This window comes from Nothobranchius furzeri, chromosome 5, assembly GCF_043380555.1.
Source record: "Nothobranchius furzeri strain GRZ-AD chromosome 5, NfurGRZ-RIMD1, whole genome shotgun sequence".
NCBI lineage: Eukaryota > Metazoa > Chordata > Actinopteri > Cyprinodontiformes > Nothobranchiidae > Nothobranchius > Nothobranchius furzeri.
The window spans coordinates 25,374,955-25,393,723 of NC_091745.1; the positions used below are offsets into that span (position 1 = coordinate 25,374,955).

Here is an 18,769-nt window from a genome sequence, read left to right on the forward strand (position 1 = left end):
TGAAAGAACGGTGTTGTATTTAAATGAGCAGAAAGTGAATAATCTGTCAGCTGCAGCACTTCTGGCTGATGAGTTCATGCTAACCCACCGTGTTAAAGTGGAAAAAGTAGTCAGGGACAGATCGCATGCTGTAAAACCTAGGCACTTTGAAAGAAACTCAGAAACAAGTCCACCAAGGTGTTTTTACTGTCACCAAGTGGGTCATATTGTCAAAGATTGTCTGATCCTGAAGAGGAGAGAGAGGAAAAATGTTCGTGTGGTAGCATTTGTTGCATCAGATGAAACTCAGAAAAGGCCAGGCTTGCTTGACCCCTCATATCAACCATTTATTTTGGAGGGTTCTATAAGTATGGGGGAGGGGGAGAGCGTGCCAATAAAAATCCTCAGAGATACTGGAGCATCTCAAACATTGGTACTGGAGTCTGCGCTTCCCTCTGAGGCAACAGTCAATACAGAAACGTCTGTGTTGTTGAAGGGTTTGACGGGTGAAGTTATGTCATGTCCACTTTGTGAAGTGAAAATCACAAGTAACCTTGTGTCAGGTGTTTTTAAAGTGGCTGTGTGTAAAACTTTACCTATTGCAGAGGTTCATCTGCTGCTGGGAAATGACATAGCAGGAGGAGCTGTTGTTCCTGTGCCTCAGGTCATTGAACACCCAGAGAAAGTTGCCTGTGTGATGTCCCCACGAGGTATTGTTCCATCGTGTGTAGTGACCAGATCAGCTGTACGTCATGAGGCAAATGAATTCCAAGGGCTTTCTGATCTGTTTTCTGACTCCAGTTGTACTTCAGACATGCACCAGCTACCAGATGTAGGCGTTACTGATAAAGATGTTGCAGAAGAGAATCTACATTTTGAGTCCCAGGACCGTTTGGTTTCACGTTCAACATTAATAGATGAACAGAAAAGGGACAAAACATTAAAGAAGTGTTTTGATGCAGTACATTCATCTGTTAAATTCTCGACAACATTCTTTTTGGAAAATGATCTACTGATGAGGAGCTGGGAAAATCCAGTAGAGGGGAAAGCTCCCTGGGGAGTGGTACACCGGACTGTAATACCGGAGTGTTTTCGAAGACAGATAATAGCCTTAGCTCATGAAAGTAGATGGTCAGGACACTTGGGAGTGAAGAAAACTTATTTGTCTATCCTAGATCATTTCTTTTGGCCAGGGATGAAACGGGATATAGCAAAGTTTTGCAGAGCCTGCCACGCGTGTCAGATGGTGGGAAAGCCAAACAGCCCATTAAACCGATGCCGTTGTCACCCATTCCTGTAATAGGACAGCCTTTTGATCACGTCGTCGTAGATTGTGTGGGTCCATTGCCACGCACAAAGTCTGGGAAAAAGTTTTTGTTGACCATAATGTGCAGTGCCACCAGATTTCCAGAGGCAATACCATTGGCTACCATAACTACCAAGAGTGTGATCAGAGCTTTATCAAATTTCTTCTCGCTCTTTGGTCTACCGCGGGTGATCCAAACAGATCAAGGGTCAAATTTCACGTCTGACCTCTTCAAACAGGTCACAAAAGTATTGGGGATCCAACATATTATGTCTGCCCCGTACCATCCTGAATCACAGGGAGTCTTGGAACGATGGCACCAAACATTTAAGTCGATGTTGAGAAAATACTGTTTTACAACATCTAAACAGTGGGATGAAGGTGTGCCTTTCTTGTTGTTTGCAGCTAGAGAAGCTACGCAGGAGTCGCTGGGATACAGCCCAGCGCAACTTGTTTTTGGGCACACTCCTAGGGGACCGTTACAGGCTTTAAAGGAGCGGTTTCTGCAGTCACCAGGTTCACTCAAAATGAACGTAAACGAATACGTGAAATGTTTTAGGAGTCGCTTAAGATTTGCAAACCAAATAGCACGAGAGCATTTGAAAAACGCGCAGAAGGTGATGAAAAGCCACTTCGATCAAAAGGCTAAACTGCGCGATTACTTGCCAGGAGAGAAAGTGTTAATGTTAAGTCCTAGTGTTGGTGACACATTGAGTACACGTTTTGAGGTTCCATTTGAAATCAGCCACAAAATCAATGAAAACATTTATGCCGTTAAAACATCACACCGTCGGAAAGCTGTAAAAATCTGTCATGGGAATCTATTAAAAACTTATGTTCCCCAGGTCTCAGCGGATCAGATGCAGGATGGAGCACCAGTGTGCGCAGCTGGTCTCATCGCCACGTCCGATCCACAGGAGGAAGTAGTGATTCGAGCTTTACATGCCGTAAGTCCGCGCTTGAAAAATTCTGAAGTGTTGTTGAATTTGGATGAGAAATTAACACATTTAACAGAACAGCAACGTGAAGATGTGACTGTGTTAATTAATGCACATCTTAGCTTGTTTTCAGATGTCCCTACGATTACGAACGTGTGTCACCATGACGTGATTCTGACCAAACTTCAACCTATAAACCAGCACCCTTACAGGGCAAGTCCAGAAAAACGCCGCCTAATGAAACAGGAAACGGATTACCTGGTTCAAAATGGTCTAGCGGTAGTAAGCTGTAGTCCATGGGGGTCTCCTTGTTTGGTAGAGGAGAAGCCTGATGGGTCAACCAGGTTAATCACAGACTATAGAAAAGTTAATGCCGTCACTGAGCCGGATTCGTACCCATTACCGCGTGTTGATGACTGCGTGGATAGCATAGGTATGTCTACGTATATATCAAAAGTAGACTTGTTAAAAGGTTACTGGCAAGTGCCTCTTACTGAGAATGCGTCGAAAATCTCCGCTTTTGTTACTCCAGATGCGTTTCTGCAGTACAAAGTCATGCCCTTCGGGATGAGGAATGCACCTGCTACATTCCAGCGTCTTATAAATACTGTCATAGCTGGCTTAGAGAATTGCAGTGCATATTTGGATGACATAGTCATACACACAATGTCATGGCAAGAACATCTACACACTTTGAAGGAGTTGTTTAAGCGCTTGGTAAGGGCAAATCTAACTATTAACCTTGCGAAATGTGAGTTTGTTAAGGCCACAGTCACATACCTGGGGAAGGAAGTGGGACACGGATTTGTTCGTATGCTTAAAGATAAAGTGCTGTCAGTTTCAGCCTTTCCGGTGCCCAGGACGAGACGGGAGCTGAGACGATTTCTGGGGATGGTAAGCTACTATCGCTGTTTTTGTCCAAATTTTGCAACAGTGGTACATCCCCTTACTAATCTGTTAAGTCCAAAATATCCATTTGTGTGGAGTGAAGAAGCCCAAGCAGCTTTTACGTCCTGCAAAGTTCTCCTCTCCAGTGTACCTGTGTTGAAGGCTCCAGATTTGGCCAACCCGTTCACCTTGGAGGTTGATGCTAGCCAAGTGGGGGTGGGTGCCGTTCTACTGCAGGCCGATGAGAAGGGGATTAACCATCCGATGGCATATTTCTCGAAGAAGTTCTCTCCCTGTCAAGCCCGGTATTCGGTTATTGAAAAAGAGACGCTTGCCCTAATAATGGCTCTGCAACACTTTCGAGTATACGTAGGTTCTACTACCGTGCCCTTGGTAGTGTATACGGACCACAATCCGTTGTCATTCTTGGCCAAAATGTTCAATCAGAACCAGCGCTTAATGCGGTGGGCATTGCTTTTGCAAGAATATGCTTTGGAGATCAAACATAAAAGGGGTACAGATAACGTGGTAGCGGACTGTCTGTCCCGCATGCCTGATTGCAGTTGAGGTTGTTGTTTGTTTTTGTTGTTGTATTTTTTATTCTGTTTTTCTTCTTTGAGAAGTTTTCGTATGTGACGGATTGTAAGTTTGACTTCATCAAACTTTTTGTGAGCAGGGGAGGCGTTTTGGGCTTTGAGTAATTGTTTTCTCTGTTACCGGGGACTTCACACAACTTCGGGTCTTTGGAGGAGAAGAGGAGAGCAGAGGAGAGAAGTGGGGGCGTGAGCTCCTGCTGCAACGAGGTGCAGGGTTGCCGGGACAATGGGGGAGGATCCCCGCAACAAGGACAGACAGCGGCAATATCGAGGGGAGGAATCTCCAGGACGCGGATCAGGGATCACACCTGCAGCAAATGAACTGATTGCTCGCCTCACCTCTTCAAAAAGGATTTAAGCAGTTCATGGACGCTCCGACGGAGAGCGACTCTTTAACCTTGAGCTCGTCTCCGCAGCTGCTTCATTGTGCACATTTAATGTCTGGCAAATTCACTCAGTAATAAAAAGAGATTATAACTCTCAAGTATTTTGCTTACGTCATTCTATTGGTCCTAGAAGACGTTTAGACAGACGTGTGTGCACTTAAGAAAGTCAAAAGAAGCTACTGCTCTTCTGTACTCCGTTTTGGTACATTTGTATTTGTTTTGGGACATTAGAACCTCACCCCCCTTTTCAGTTGTGAAGATATAACAGATATAAGGCTGTTGCTGTAATTGGGAAGTGAACTGTGCTGGGCCAAACTAGGAGAATATTAAGATTTTCTGAGGGAAAGAGAAAAACAATTGTCTACCTTTCAGAAGAGGAACTGGCAAAAAAAAACTACATGGAAAATATGTGAAAACGTTTGTTTTTAACCCCAAATTGAACAAGTTTACCTAGATCTTAAAAAGCAGCTCAGATGATGAAACTGCAACTATGATTCTGATAACAAGCTAACTAATTGAACTAGCTCCTCTAAGATAACCGGCTAGCAGAGCTTCTGACTGACAGTTTATGTGCAGCAGCAAATCAACTATCCTGATTAACAAGGGTATAAATGCTCATAAATGAAAAATCACTTTGATGTGTGGGGGAACTTTTCCAGGCCCTCTTTAGCAGGGTGGGACTGGGACGAGAGTGCTGTAGCCTTTTAGCTGGAAGCTAACCAGAGCCTGGGGCTAACATTACCACCCGGTGGAACACTAGCGACATGAAGGTGGGTAGGTTCACTGGCACATGTCGGAGTCAGCCCGGTAAAAATGATTAACGACACTGAGCGGAGTCAGGCTCACGTTTGAAAGCAGCGCTGATTCCAGAAACATCAACACAAACTGCGTTCCTCAATCTGAGCCAGCATGTTGAACAAGAGAACAGCGCCGCAAACTCCGATCGGGTGATGCTTTCCAAAAGGGTCTACATAGGGGGCGGGCGTATTACGTGAACGGAACCATCTGATTGGACGCATATCAGAAGAACTACATTTGATTGGTCAAATAATACTTCTGCATAAAAAACAGAGCTGGTTTACAAAAAGTTGATGTATGACACGGATGGAAATGTTTGAACCAAACATTTATCGCCGTTTTTGCCGTGTTTTTCATGGGCCTATCGCACATCCTGTTATCGCGATGACGATAATTTTTTGATATATTGTGCAGCCCTAGACTCAACACAGAGTAAGGCTATTTCAGCGCCAAACAGGTACTGCAACTACTACTTGGCCATCAAATTTAAATGGTTTCCTTCGAAGCTTTTCATATGAACTTGACTTTAATGCTTATTAAGAGGAATATGAAGAAGCCAAGCGTCTTGCCAGGCATTACCTGGAAGATTCCCAAGCCGAGAGTGAGAGAGAGGTGACCAAACGAAAGGTTAAGAACAATAAGCGGTACCTGTCCAGCTCTGATGATGAAGCAGGTTATGTTTCTGTCATAAACATGTATATTCTTTTTAATAATATAAAATTGCAACAAAAAAAAACATATTTGTTTACTTTCAGGTCCATGCTCTACTGAGAGAACGAGAGGTTAGTTTTGAGCCGGTGTTCTACTGCTAGAACTTGTGGTTTTAACTAAATCTAATTTAATGTTGTGGGGTGCAGAGCTCCATAGTAATTTTCTAGCCCAATGTTTTTTTTTTTTTTGCAGTTCCCAAAGAAAATGCTGTTGCCGATAGAACCATCCAGCAGAGATGGTGTGTATATTTTCCTTTGTTTATCTAATTTATTCAGGCCATACTTCAATTTCTCCTCTAGACTGCCCACCAGCTACTTTAGACTGCTGTCAAATTTATTTGTTTAATTTATAGTTTTGATACGTTTTTTCCCCTTCAGTTCCTGTTTCGAAGAGGACAACACTGCCAACTGAGACCCTCAACGGTGAAGGTACACAATTTATCGTCTGCTGTAACTAAAATGTCAACTGATTTGTATATTTGCCTTTTAAAACTTTGCACTACTACTATTAAAATGTGTTTTGTCAACTCATAGATTTAATGGCCAAAAGTACACCAAAGCAAAGAGTCACCCCAAGGCAAAAAGCCACTGAAGGCAAGTAATTTAAAATACCTCTACCAAAACCTAGAGTGGTGTATTAAAATGTTTTGGTAGATTTTTTTTTTGAGAACTTATCATTTTCTCATTTCAGATCAAGCAGCAGGCATCGCTGATGTTTTAAGGAATATTGCTGCAATCACAGGTGAGATTGAGTTTCCCGTTCTTAAAAGGTCCACTGATAAGTTAAATCTATTATTTGTGTTGTCATTTATGATTCTTCTTTTGTCCAAGATATCTGCAAGTCACTGCTGATCAAAGTGAACATGATGGAGGGGAAAATGCACACCATGGAGAAGCTGCTCCATAATGTGGCTTCTCTGCATTCTGAGAGCCAAACTCAAGATGATCTGCGCCAAACTCAAGATGATCTGCGCCTGGAGCCTCGTAAAGATGCGGAGGACTTTACCTTGCTTGAAAATAACCTGCAGGACAAGGCATATTTCCAGCAAGCTGTAAGTAAACAATTGTAGACATTCAGAAAATGGTTTTAATGAAATCTGATATTTTATTTGATCAACTTTGTACAATTTATAAGGTCCGTTTTCTAAGCCTCATTGGAGGACAGAAGCTGGGAGAAAATACAAGAAGGACCATGCTGGCTGTCGCCAGCAATGTGTCAGAGTCCAAGCCCCCAGGCCGGGCTCTCCCAGCTGACCGGCTTCCGTCTTGGACCACATTACCCAGCATGCCCCTCGCGGGGATTCCCTCCATGTTTCACCTGCGTCAATCCATGTCTATATATGGAAGACGCTACACCAGCTCTTCACTCAGTCATCGTTCCACCGTGATCCATGATCAGAGTATTTCCAAAGCTACTACAGCTAAACTCCACCTTTCCTCCTCAGACCTCATCCGTCAGCCTTTCCAGCACCGCTTTCAGCCAACCATCTGTATAATAAAAGCTCTTACTCCCGAACCCAGTCTTCGAGTCTGACAGGATGACTGAGTCCATTAATCCAGCGGAGTTCGAGCAGGTGAAGAGAAAGATGGAGCAACTGGTGAACGAGAACGTTCAGCTCCACGCCCAGGTCGACCGGCTTAACACCAGACTGAACTCCCAGACCGATCTCTCCATGCAGCTGTCTACTGCCGTCACGGCACTCCAGCAGCAGGTTCATGCTCTCCACCTGCAAGCCCTCACTCCACCGACGGGAGAGCCACACTTCAGTCTCCCGGAGAAGTGGAATGGAGAGACGGGGAGTCCAGACGGTCTGCTCGCCACCCTCGAGATGCAGTTCGAGTGCCACCCAGGACGCTTTCCCACTGCGCGTTCTCGAGTGGCACAGCTCACCTCCCTACTCACCGGACGCGCTGCAGAGTGGGCCGCTGCGCTCTATAATTCCAAATCACCGGACTGCAATGACTACTTTGCATTCGTGGCTGCCCTCAGAAAGACGTTTGTTCCACCCAGCAGCGAAATGGGGGCAGAGGCACGACTCCTAAAACTCCGCCAGAAGGAGCGCTCTGTGTGCGCTTATGCGTCGGAGTTCCGCACCATCTCCGCCAAGCTGCGGTGGGATGACTCTGCCCTTCGAGCCGTCTTCTTGGAGGGACTGGCAACCTACATCCGGGATGAGATGGCGGGAAAGGAGCTGCCCCAGAACCTGGATGAAGTGGTGGATCTGGCGTTGCGCATGGATCAGCGGGTTCTGGTTCGGCCCAAGCCCTTCACTCGCCCATCCAGGGCGCCTGGACCTCCTCCTCGTTCCCCCACGCCTGCTCCCGGACCCGCTTCTACTGATGAGCCCATGCAATTAGGCCACCTTCCTCCAGAGGAGAGACAGCGACGGTGGCGCGAGGGTCTCTGTGCCTATTGTGGCTCCTCCCACCACAGACGCCTGAACTGTCCATTACGTTTGGGAAACGAAGGAACCCACTGAGCATCGGGGTCGCTCAGCCTGGGTCACCTTCAGCCCCCGCCTCTTCAAATCGACTCCTTCTTTATGTTACCCTCCTTCATGGTGAGGCCTCACTCCAGATGCACGCGCTGGTGGACTCGGGGGCCGCTGACAATTTTATGGACATGGATCTGGCTAAGCGCCTACGGATCCCCATGACCCCCTTGGAGAGAGTTGTGCCAGTGACCTCGGTGGACGGTAGGCCCCTCCAACCCTATCCGGTCCAAAACCGAACCCAGCCACTCCAGATGATGGTCCAAGGCCACAGAGAGACCCTCCAGTTCCTGATCATATGTGCTCCCTCCTCTCCTCTAATCCTGGGATTTCCCTGGCTCCGTCTCCATGACCCCCGGATTTCCTGGTCCCAGGGCCGCCTTTTGGAATGGGGGGCCCAGTGCCAGGCCCACCTCTCTCCTCCTCCATCCAGGCCAGACTGCCCGGCCGGTGACCCTGGCCCAACACCGCCCAATCTGCCACTGCCCTACCGGGACCTGGCTGCGGTGTTCGACAAGCGGCGCGCCACCACACTGCCACCTCACCGCCCGTACGACATGGAAATCAAGCTGCAACCAGGAACCAGTCCACCCCGGGGGCGCCTTTTTTCTCTCTCTCCCGCCGTGTCCAGAGCCATGGAGGAATATATTGACCAGGCCCTCCGGCAGGGTTTCATCCGACCCTCGTCGTCCCCAGGTGCCGCAGGCTTCTTCTTTGTGAGGAAAAAGGAGGGTGATCTCCGCCCCTGTATAGATTACAGAGGACTGAACAAGATCACAGTCAGAGATCGTCATCCTCTGCCGCTCCTCACGTCCGCCCTGGATGCCATCTCCCAGGCGCGGATTTTCACCAAGCTGGACCTCCGGAGCGCCTACAACCTGGTCCGTATCAAAGCTGGAGATGAGTGGAAGACGGCGTTCATCACCTCCACCGGTCACTGGGAGTACCAGGTCATGCCCTTCGGACTGTGCAATAGCCCCGCCGTTTTCCAACGCTTCATCAATGATGTCCTCCGTGACATGTTGGGACGGTGGGTGTTTGCCTACCTGGATGACATTCTGATCTACTCCAAGTCAGAGGCCGAACACCACCACCATGTTCGCGCTGTCCTGACCCGGCTCCTGGACAACAACCTGTTCTGTAAGCCCGAGAAGTGCTCCTTCCACCAGCGGTCCGTTTCATTCCTGGGCTAGCTGATTTCGGATCAAGGTCTAACTATGGACCCTCAGAAAGTCCAGGCGGTGAAGGACTGGCCCCTACCAACCAGCCTGAAGCAACTGCAGAGTTTTCTGGGTTTCTGCAACTTTTACCGTCGATTTATCAAAGACTTTAGCACCATTGTGGCGCCTCTCACCTCTCTCACCCGACCGAGCCCTCCTGGTCAACCGTTCCGGCTCACCCCAGATGCCGTTCGGGCCTTCCACTACCTAGTCGCTCGTTTCACATCGGCTCCTATCCTGCGCCATCCGGATCAGGCAGTCCCTTTTGTGGTCGAGGTCGACGCTTCGGATGTCGGCGCCGGCGCCATCCTGTCCCAAGGCGGCCCAGATGACAGGCTACATCCCTGCGCCTACTTCTCCAGGAAGTTTTCCACCACCCAGCAGAAGTACGGCGTAGGGGATCGCGAGCTGCTGGCCATAAAATGGGCGTTGGAGGAATGGAGGCAGTGGCTTCTGGGCACCACTCAGCCGTTCACCATCTGGACTGACCACCAGAACCTAACCCACATCCGGTCCGCCAAGCAGCTAAATCCTCGCCAGGCTCGCTGGGCCCTCTTCTTCGAACCCTACGAGTTCCATCTCGCCTATCGCCCCGGGACTAAAAACCAGAAGGTGGACGCCCTCTCCCGCCAGTTCACACATTCAGCGCCCACGTCCGAGCCGGCGCCCATCCTCCCGGAGCACCGTTTCGTGGCCCACCTTGGGTGGCCGTTGGAGGAGGCCATCCAAAACGCCCTCCGGGATGACCCAGCGCCGCCAGAGACCCCCGACAGTCGGCTCTACGTCCCCGCGGCCTGTCGCAGTGAGGCGTTGGCCTGGGCCCACTCATCACGCCTGTCTGGTCACGCGGGCTTCTCTCGGACTCTCAAGTTCTTGAAACGGGCTCTCTGGTGGCCACGTATGGAGAGGGACGTTAAGGAATTCACGAGCGCCTGTGACGTCTGCGCCCGCTCTAAGGCATCCACCCAGGCTCCGGTTGGCACCCTCAGACCTCTTCCGGTGCCCAGCCGCCCCTGGTCCCATGTGGGGCTGGACTTTGTCACAGGTCTCCCGCCGGTCAACGACCTCGAGACCATCCTAACGGTCACTGACCGTTTTTCCAAAGCTGTTCACTTCATCGCCCTCCCGGGCCTTCCCTCGGCCCGACGCACTGCAGAACTGTTTCTGGAGAATGTGGTGCGTCTCCACGGGTTCCCGGTCGACGTGGTCTCAGATCGTGGTCCCCAGTTCACGGCCCGTTTCTGGAAAGCCTTCTGCCATCTAGTGGGAGCTTCTCTCAGCCTGTCTTCGGGCTACCACCCACAGACCAACGGTCAAACGGAGCGGGCAAACCAACAGTTGGGCCGGTACCTCCGCTGCTTTGTCTCGGCCCAGCCCTCGCAGTGGCCTAAGTACCTCCTCTGGGCGGAGCCGTCTCATAATCTCCACACCTCCTCGGCCACTCAGATGTCCCCTTTCGAGGTCTGCTATGGCTACCAGCCCCCAGTCTTCGCCCACCAGGAACCCGAAGTCGCGGTGCCAGCCGCTCAATCCCTGGTGAGGCGCTGCAAGAACGCATGGATCAAGGCACGGGCCTCCATTACCCGGGCCAACGCCCGTTACTCACACCAACACCTCCGCAGGCACCGCCCGGGTCCCTCCTATGCTCCAGGGGACAAGGTCTGGGTGTCCACGGCAGGCCTCCGGGTCCGCGCCGGTTCCAGGAAGCTCGCTCCCCGGTTCCTCGGGCCCTACCCCGTGCAGGAGGTCATCAACCCGGTCACGTACCGGCTGCGGCTGCCTACAAGCCTTCGCGTCCATCCTACCTTCCACACCTCCCGGCTCAAGCCTTACGTGGAATCCCCCCTCCTGCCACCTCAGGCTCCAGCACCTCCGCCGGCCCGCTTCCTCGACGGTGAGCCCATCTACACAGTCCGGCGCATTCTGGAAGCTCTCCGCCGGGGTCGGGGCTGGCAGTACCTCGTGGATTGGGCGGACTACGGCCCCGAGGAACGCTCCTGGGAGCCGGCCCGCTCCATATTGGACCCTGCCCTCATCTCGGACTTCTGGGCCCACCGAGGTGGCCCGGGGACTTCTGGAGCCGTCCCTGGACCGGGGGGTCCTGTCAGAGTCCAAGCCCCCAGGCCGGGCTCTCCCAGCTGACCGGCTTCCGTCTTGGACCACATTACCCAGCATGCCCCTCGCGGGGATTCCCTCCACGTTTCACCTGCGTCAATCCATGTCTATATATGGAAGACGCTACACCGGCTCTTCACTCAGTCATCGTTCCACCGTGATCCATGATCAGAGTATTTCCAAAGCTACTACAGCTAAACCTCCACCTTTCCTCCTCAGACCTCATCTGTCAGCCTTTCCAGCACCGCTTTCAGCCAACCATCTGTATAATAAAAGCTCTTACTCCCGAACCCAGTCTTCGAGTCTGACACAATGCTGTTTGGTGTGGATACAGCCTGCATGGGAAGAAGCAGAAAGCCAAGCTGTGTAACCTTAAAATATTTAGGCTGATCAAATGTGAGTTGATGCTTTTTACTGGACTTGTTTTATAGAATTTCATTCAATCTTTTTACAGCTGTCTGTCACAACTGTAAAACAGTTTCAGTAATCTTAAGGTTTCTTGTATATCACCTGTCTGTTCCCAGGTGCTGTGAAGACCTCGCTTCCAGACTCCACAGATAAGGACATAGAGGTGCAAATAATGGAAGTCCTTAAGCATGCTCCCAAGAAAGTCAGAAGAGAGGTAATTGATTTATGACTGAAAGCTTGTTGGAGACATTTATGCGCTAATTGCTCACTAATTTATACCTCCTTTTTTTTTCCTTCAGGCTGAAGCACAGCATCGTGCCACACAAATGGAGGCCCATTCTTCTGAGGAGGACTAAGTGAACCTGCACCCTTTCTGTTTTATTTTTATTTTTCTCTGTTTTGTTCACAATTTTTGCTTTATATATATATATATATATATATATATATATATATATATATATATATATATATATATATATATATATAATTTGATCATTTCTTTAAGTGCCTTGTAATTTTAATTTTGAGAGGCGCTATAAAAATGTTTAAATTGTGTATGCAAATGTAAAATCTTTATGTAACAAAAAGCTGAAAAGTCAGTTTATTGTCCATCCTGTGAAATTACATCTGATCCTGCTGCTTACTATTCAATTCAATTCAAAAATACTTTATTAATCCCAGAGGGAAATTGATTGCTGTAGTAGCTCAGAATAATAATAATAATCAAGTCATCAAAGAGTTATTGTATATCACAATGGCTGTTGGCAGGAAGGATCCTCAAGTCTTGTGAAGAGAATGCTCAGGGTTGTCCATAATTTTCTTGATTCTGTGGAGAATCCTTCTTTGCATTATCTTCTCCAGTGGTTCAGAAACGAAAACCTATGCATACTAAACATATAGTAGAGCTTTTAAATGAAATCAAGACACCGCTGTCCTATATTACTTGTTTTAAAGCTTTTTATACATTTGGTTTTCCATTCTGGTTGTTTTTGCTGTTAATCTGCCATTAATAATAATAATAATAATACATTTTATTTCAAAGCGCCTTTCAGGACACCCAAGGTCACTTTACACAACACACGTAATAAAATACAATAAAACAATAATAAAACCCAAAGAAGAAAAAACAGAGAGAAACATTTCAATAAAATCAGAGGTTGTAGGCAGATTTAAACATGTGTGTTTTGAGTTTTGATTGGAAAAGGGTAAAACTGTCGATGTTCCTGATGTCTGGGGGAAGTGAGTTCCAGAGTCGAGGAGCAGAGCGGCTGAAAGCTCTGCTCCCCATGGTAGCGAGACGGGCAGAAGGAACCGCAAGATGGATGGAAGAAGAAGATCTGAGTGAACGGGACGGGGTGTGAATACTTATAAGGTCTGAGATATATGGAGGAGAGAGGTTGTGGATTGCTTTGAAGGTATGGAGGAGAATTTTGAAGATGGGCCTGAATTTAACTGGGAGCCAGTGGAGCTGCTGGAGAACCGGCGTGATGTGGTGAAAGGAAGGGGTTCTGGTGATAATACGGGCTGCTGAATTCTGGACCAGTTGCAGTTTATGAAGGAGTTTGTTGGGGAGACCATAAAGAAGTGAATTGCAATAGTCGAGACGGGAGGTGACGAGGCTGTGGACGAGAATGGCGGCAGTGTGAGGGGTCAGTGAGGGACGAAGACGGTTTATGGAACGTAGATGGAAGTATGCTGACCGAATTAAGTTATTAATGTGAGCCTGAAAAGAAAGGGAGCTGTCGAGAATGACACCCAGACTCTTGACATGAGGTGAGGGGGAGACTGTGGCACTGTCAATAGTTAAAGAAAAGCTGTCAGATGTTGAGAGGGTGGAGTTAGTGCCAACTAGAAGAAGTTCAGTTTTATTGCCGTTGAGTTTGAGGAAATTAGAGGTGAACCATGATTTGATTTCAGAGAGGCAGAGTGTAAGGGAGGATGGTGGGAGAGTTGAGTTGGGCTTACTGGAAATGTAGAGCTGGGTGTCATCTGCAAAGCAGTGAAACTGGATATTGAATTTGCGGAAGATTTTGCCGATAGGGAGGAGATATACTATGAAGAGGAGGGGCCCCAGGACAGAGCCCTGGGGCACACCTGACTTGACTGGGGAGGGTTCTGAGGTAAAGGATTTTAACTGGATGAACTGAGTGCGGCCAGTAATGTAAGATTGAAACCAGCGGAGGGGGGTGTGAGTGATGCCTAAGGAATAGAGTCTATTAAGGAGGATGGGATGAGAAATGGTGTCAAAGGCCGCACTCAGATCGAGGAGAATAAGAATAGAGATTAAACCAGAATCAGCAGCAATGAGTAGGTCGTTAGTGATCTTAATAAGTGCTGTTTCTGTGCTGTGGTGGGGACGGAAGCCAGACTGAAACTGTTCATAAAGGTTATTGCGGGTGAGATGTGAATGGAGCTGAGATGCAACAGTTTTCTCAAGGACTTTGGAAATGAAGGGAAGATGGGAAATGGGACGGAGGTTATTGAAATCATTGGGATCTAAACCAGGTTTTTTTAGAATAGGGCTGACTGAAGCGGATTTGAATAGGGATGGGACCGTACCAGAGGATAGTGAGGAATGAATAATGGCTGTTATAAAAGGGAGCAGAGAAGAAAGGCAGGATTTAACTAAAACAGTTGGAATAGTTTTGCAATATAATTTCCTGTGGTATCTACATAATGAATAAAGGTGACAAAAAGAAAAAAGTTAACCTGAAAGCGTCTCTGCAACATGCCACAAACATTTAGTTGGTACGTTGTCACAACGTTATAATAGCAATGTTATCACAACATTGCAGTAAAGTTGTGGATATGTCGCGACAACGTTCCAGCAACGTCCAATGTGACGTTCTGACAACGTCGTAGTGGAATTTCACTTTGGAAGTCGCTACTACGTAACATGGACGTTCCTGCAACATCACAAGGTGTCAGAAAATATGTTGCGACTACGTTGTTGCAACGGACCTGTGTTAGTAAGGTGCTGTCAGCCTTTGCAGGAGTTACCCTGATGGGAAAAGGGCCATAGTGAGGACCACAATACGTCCCCACCAACAGTGTCATAGAAATCACAGAAGATAAAGAAGAAGACAACATAGACCCAGAAATGAAGAGGACTGGGTTGCTTTTTCTAGTAGGGTAAAAAAAGATGTTGGGGGGGGGGGGCCTCTGTGAATACGAGGGGCCTTAACGACCCTGTAAAATGTAAAACGGTCTTAGAATACCTACATGATACGGGGGGAAGCTTTATAAATAAAGCTTTGATTGATTGATTGAGACATCTTTTTGTTACAAGACTGTGGCTTGGTTTATAGAGAAACATACAAAGTTTTTAGAGTCATGGTCATATGGCCCTTCAATTTGGTTGGGGGATAACTCAAATAGAGCATCAGGGATGGCGATTTTGTTTAATGGCCACTCCTTTTCTATTAAAGTGGAGAAGTTGGTGGATGGGAGATCATTAGTGGTGGATGTAGAGCGTTATAGGCAGAAGTTTAGGGTTATAAATGCTTATGGCCCTAATAATCTGCATGAATGGATCTCACTTTTTCAGGCCCTTCAGGCCCAGTTATGTCATATGAAGCCAATACTTTCAGGTGGGGACTTCAGTTGCCCCTTAGAATACAGACAAAACACATCGGTTAGACCACTTGACCAGTTCAAAGGTGTTGAGAAGTTTGATTGAAAATTGTAATCTCATAGATGTAATGGAAAATATTATTTCAGCCCCCTCTGCTTATACTTGGTCAGATGGAAGATCATGCTCAAGAATTGACTACATTTTTGTAGCCAATAAGATAACACCTATTTCGGGAGCAATAGATTTGGTTCCTTTTTCTGACCATCACAAATTGTCATGTGTGGTTCAGATCCCAGGGGGATCTAAACCAGCCCATGGTAGCTGGAAACTCAGTATTAGTTTACTAGAGGATGAAAAGATTGTACAAAAATACAAGGGAAAGTTGGAAGAGTGGTTTACATTGCAACCCCTTTTTAATACTATTGGTCAATGGCGGGAGGATATAAAAAGACAAACAAAAAGGTTCTTCATTTGGGCAGGAAAGCAGCGGGTAGAGAAACGGCAAGTGTGGCTAATGTTGGCCCTGAAAAGCGACCAGACAGGTTCAGGACGATTGGAGAAAAAGATGTTTGCTTCTGAGTTGATGTTGGAGTCAAAAACCAGTCAAGATACGATTCACCGCTGCAGAGGGCGAACACGACAGTACTCATGCAAGGTCAGCCGACTTGCTTCAGTCACTGCTCAAAGTGTTCTGATTCTCGGCTTTGTCACGGCTGTATTTATTTGTTCAAGCAAGGATGGGTCACAAGTTAAAGCAGGGATGGGTCACAAGTCGGTACATTTTCGATTTGAGCAATCTTATTTGAATATATGCTTTTCTAACAGTTTTGAACAAGAAGCGGCTACTTTCTCAGCACAAAACAGGAACTTAGGACAGAAATACATTGCCCAAAGGGAGGGGTGAGTATCAGCAAGGGGAACTTCAGGTTTCATCAGGTCATGTCAAACATCAAGAAAACATCAGGTCATGGCAGGGCCATGACAGGCCATTATGAACATTTGTATTACTGTTAACAATAAAGAGACAACAGGCTAAACTACAGCGGTATTATAGCCTTCTGATGAGAGGCTTCCTGGTGAATGAAGAAATAGCTAAATTAAAAAAGATATGATGGATGCTTTGGAAGTTAAAAGTAGAGGGGTACTTATAAGAAGTCGGGTTTTACATTGGGAACAGGATGAAAAATGTACAAGCTACTTTTTTAAGAGGATAATGAAACCAAAGACTACCACAGACGAACTGATAGATCAGGAAGGTCGGGAGGTGAATGACCCAGCAAGAGTGGAGGTAATGATCCACTGTTTGGAGGTAATGATCCACTGTTTCTACAAAAACCTGTATAAACGGCAATCAACAGAGGATATGGATCCCTTCCTGGATAGTGTAAGAGATATGAGTGGGAGAGCAGGAATGATGGACTTAGAGAAAGAATTATCAATTAATGAGATCACAAAGGCATTATTTAGTATGCAGAATAATAAATCCCCAGGTTTTGATGGGTTGCCAAAGGAGATTTTTGTCTGTTTTTGGCCTCAACTAGGAAACTCTCTGTTAATGGTTTATAACGAAGCATTGGAGAAGGGCAACCTCCCCCAGTCCATGAATCAGAAAGGCTCGAAAAAAGCTTAAAAGCTGGAGGCCGTTAACATTGCTGGGGACAGATTTGAAAATCTTGACAATAGCTGTGTTCCTGCGACTGCAATTAGTGCATTTACTGGTGGGGGAAGAACAATTGTGTGGGATTCCTGGATGAAAGATGGCACATGGCCTGTCACTGATTAGAGACTGCTACCTGTATTCTAAAGAGACCAGCTACTCAGTCTTTTGAGTGTAGACTTGGAAAAAGCTTTTGATAGTGTTGACCACGAATTCATGAGAGGGCTGTTTGATCGGATGGGTTTTGGAGAAAAGTTTAAGAGATGGATCCACACTTTACATGTTAATTGCTCTAGTGTAATACAAGTGAATGGATCTATTACTCCACCCATTCTGGTAGAACGTGGAATTAGGCAGGGGTGCCCTCTTTCACCTATACAGTTTGTCTTAGCGATTGAACCACTTGCATGTGTATTGAAAAGCAACAGTGGGATAAAGGGGATTATTCCACTAGGAACTGGGGGGACGGAAGTCAAAATGTTAATGTATATGGACGATCTTACTCTTCTGCTAGTTGATAATCGGTCAATACAGGAAGCTTTGTCTGTATGTCAGTATTTTGGAAAAGCATCAGGGATGAAATTTAATAGAAGTGTGAGGTCCCCTTTGTAAATTGGAGGGAGAGGATGGAGGAGGGAAATTTGGTGAGAGGGAAGGAAACTATTAAGATGTTAGGAATGGAGATAGGAGAGGACATGGCGAATAAGAACTGGGAGGCAGTTATCCCCAGAATAGAGGAAATTATCTCAGTGGAGAGAGAACTGTCATTCAGCGGGAAGATTTGTGATAAAAGCAGAAATTTTAGCGACAATAACACACCTGGCAATAGTTTTCCAATCCCCCATAAGTGTATGATGACACTTAGAATGAATATGTTCCGTTTTTATGGGGAGGAAAACAGGAAAGAATAAAGAGAGACATTATGTATGGACCTCTAGAAAAAGGAGGAAGAGCAGTTCCAGATTTGGAAACTAAATTAAAAGCAATGTTTATAACACCAATCTTACAGGCAATTGTAGGGCAAACAGAAAAAGGAAACATACTTTGTTACTCATTTTAAGAAGTTGATTCAGATAGCAAGTTTTACTTTTGAAACTTTTTTTTCCTTTAGTCAATATTTTTGTTCTGTCAATTTCTTAATTTTTGTTTGATCTTCAAAGTGATTTTCTTGATCCTATTGGCACAAATCTAATCCGATAGAAGACCCAGCGACGCGATCCCAGAAAGTTGAAACATTTTCGACTTTTCATCGCTGTCACTCGGACGAGGACCAATCAACGGAGGTTTCATTCACTGACCAATGAGCGGACAGGATGCTCCGTACCTCTCCGAGCAAACATGAAGGAGAAGTTGATTATTATTATGTTTTATAGTAAAATCAGAAGTAAGATTTCACATAACTCTAGCAGCACCTTGTGAAACATCATATCTACCACTTTATTAACTCTGAACCGCTTAAATAACCTTAATTCCCTCCAACCTGACACAGCCAAGCAAAACAACGGAAGTTTCAATTTAGCCATGGAACAGAACGCGTAGACGGCTTTGCCGCTGGCCGCTGCCGCGGGTCGCCTCCCGTGTGTCAGGTAATAAAAGCAGCCCATCAGATGACCAGATTTGTTCTTCTATTCCACTGTGGTCTCTACTCTGTTTTCTCTGATGACAAAAGAAAAATCCATGTTTTATTTGTGAAAACATGAGA

At 46.7% G+C, this 18,769-nt stretch overlaps 1 protein-coding gene across 3 annotated transcripts in view; it reads right to left on the reverse strand.

Annotated features, from left to right (window-relative positions):
- Window positions 1-14,986: 14,986 nt before the first annotated feature.
- The window catches only part of LOC107395817 (C-reactive protein), a 6,265-nt gene continuing 2,482 nt past the window's right edge, over window positions 14,987-18,769 (reverse strand). For 2 of the 3 annotated variants that reach the window (XM_015975282.3, XM_015975283.3), the window contains exon 3: window positions 18,730-18,769. This exon is cut by the window's right edge and continues 421 nt beyond it. Coding sequence is in view for 1 of the 3 variants with exons in the window: in XM_054737103.2 (XP_054593078.2) it covers window positions 18,710-18,723 (14 nt within the window). In the remaining 2 variants the exon portion in view is untranslated. The other variant, XM_054737103.2, reaches the window with a different exon arrangement.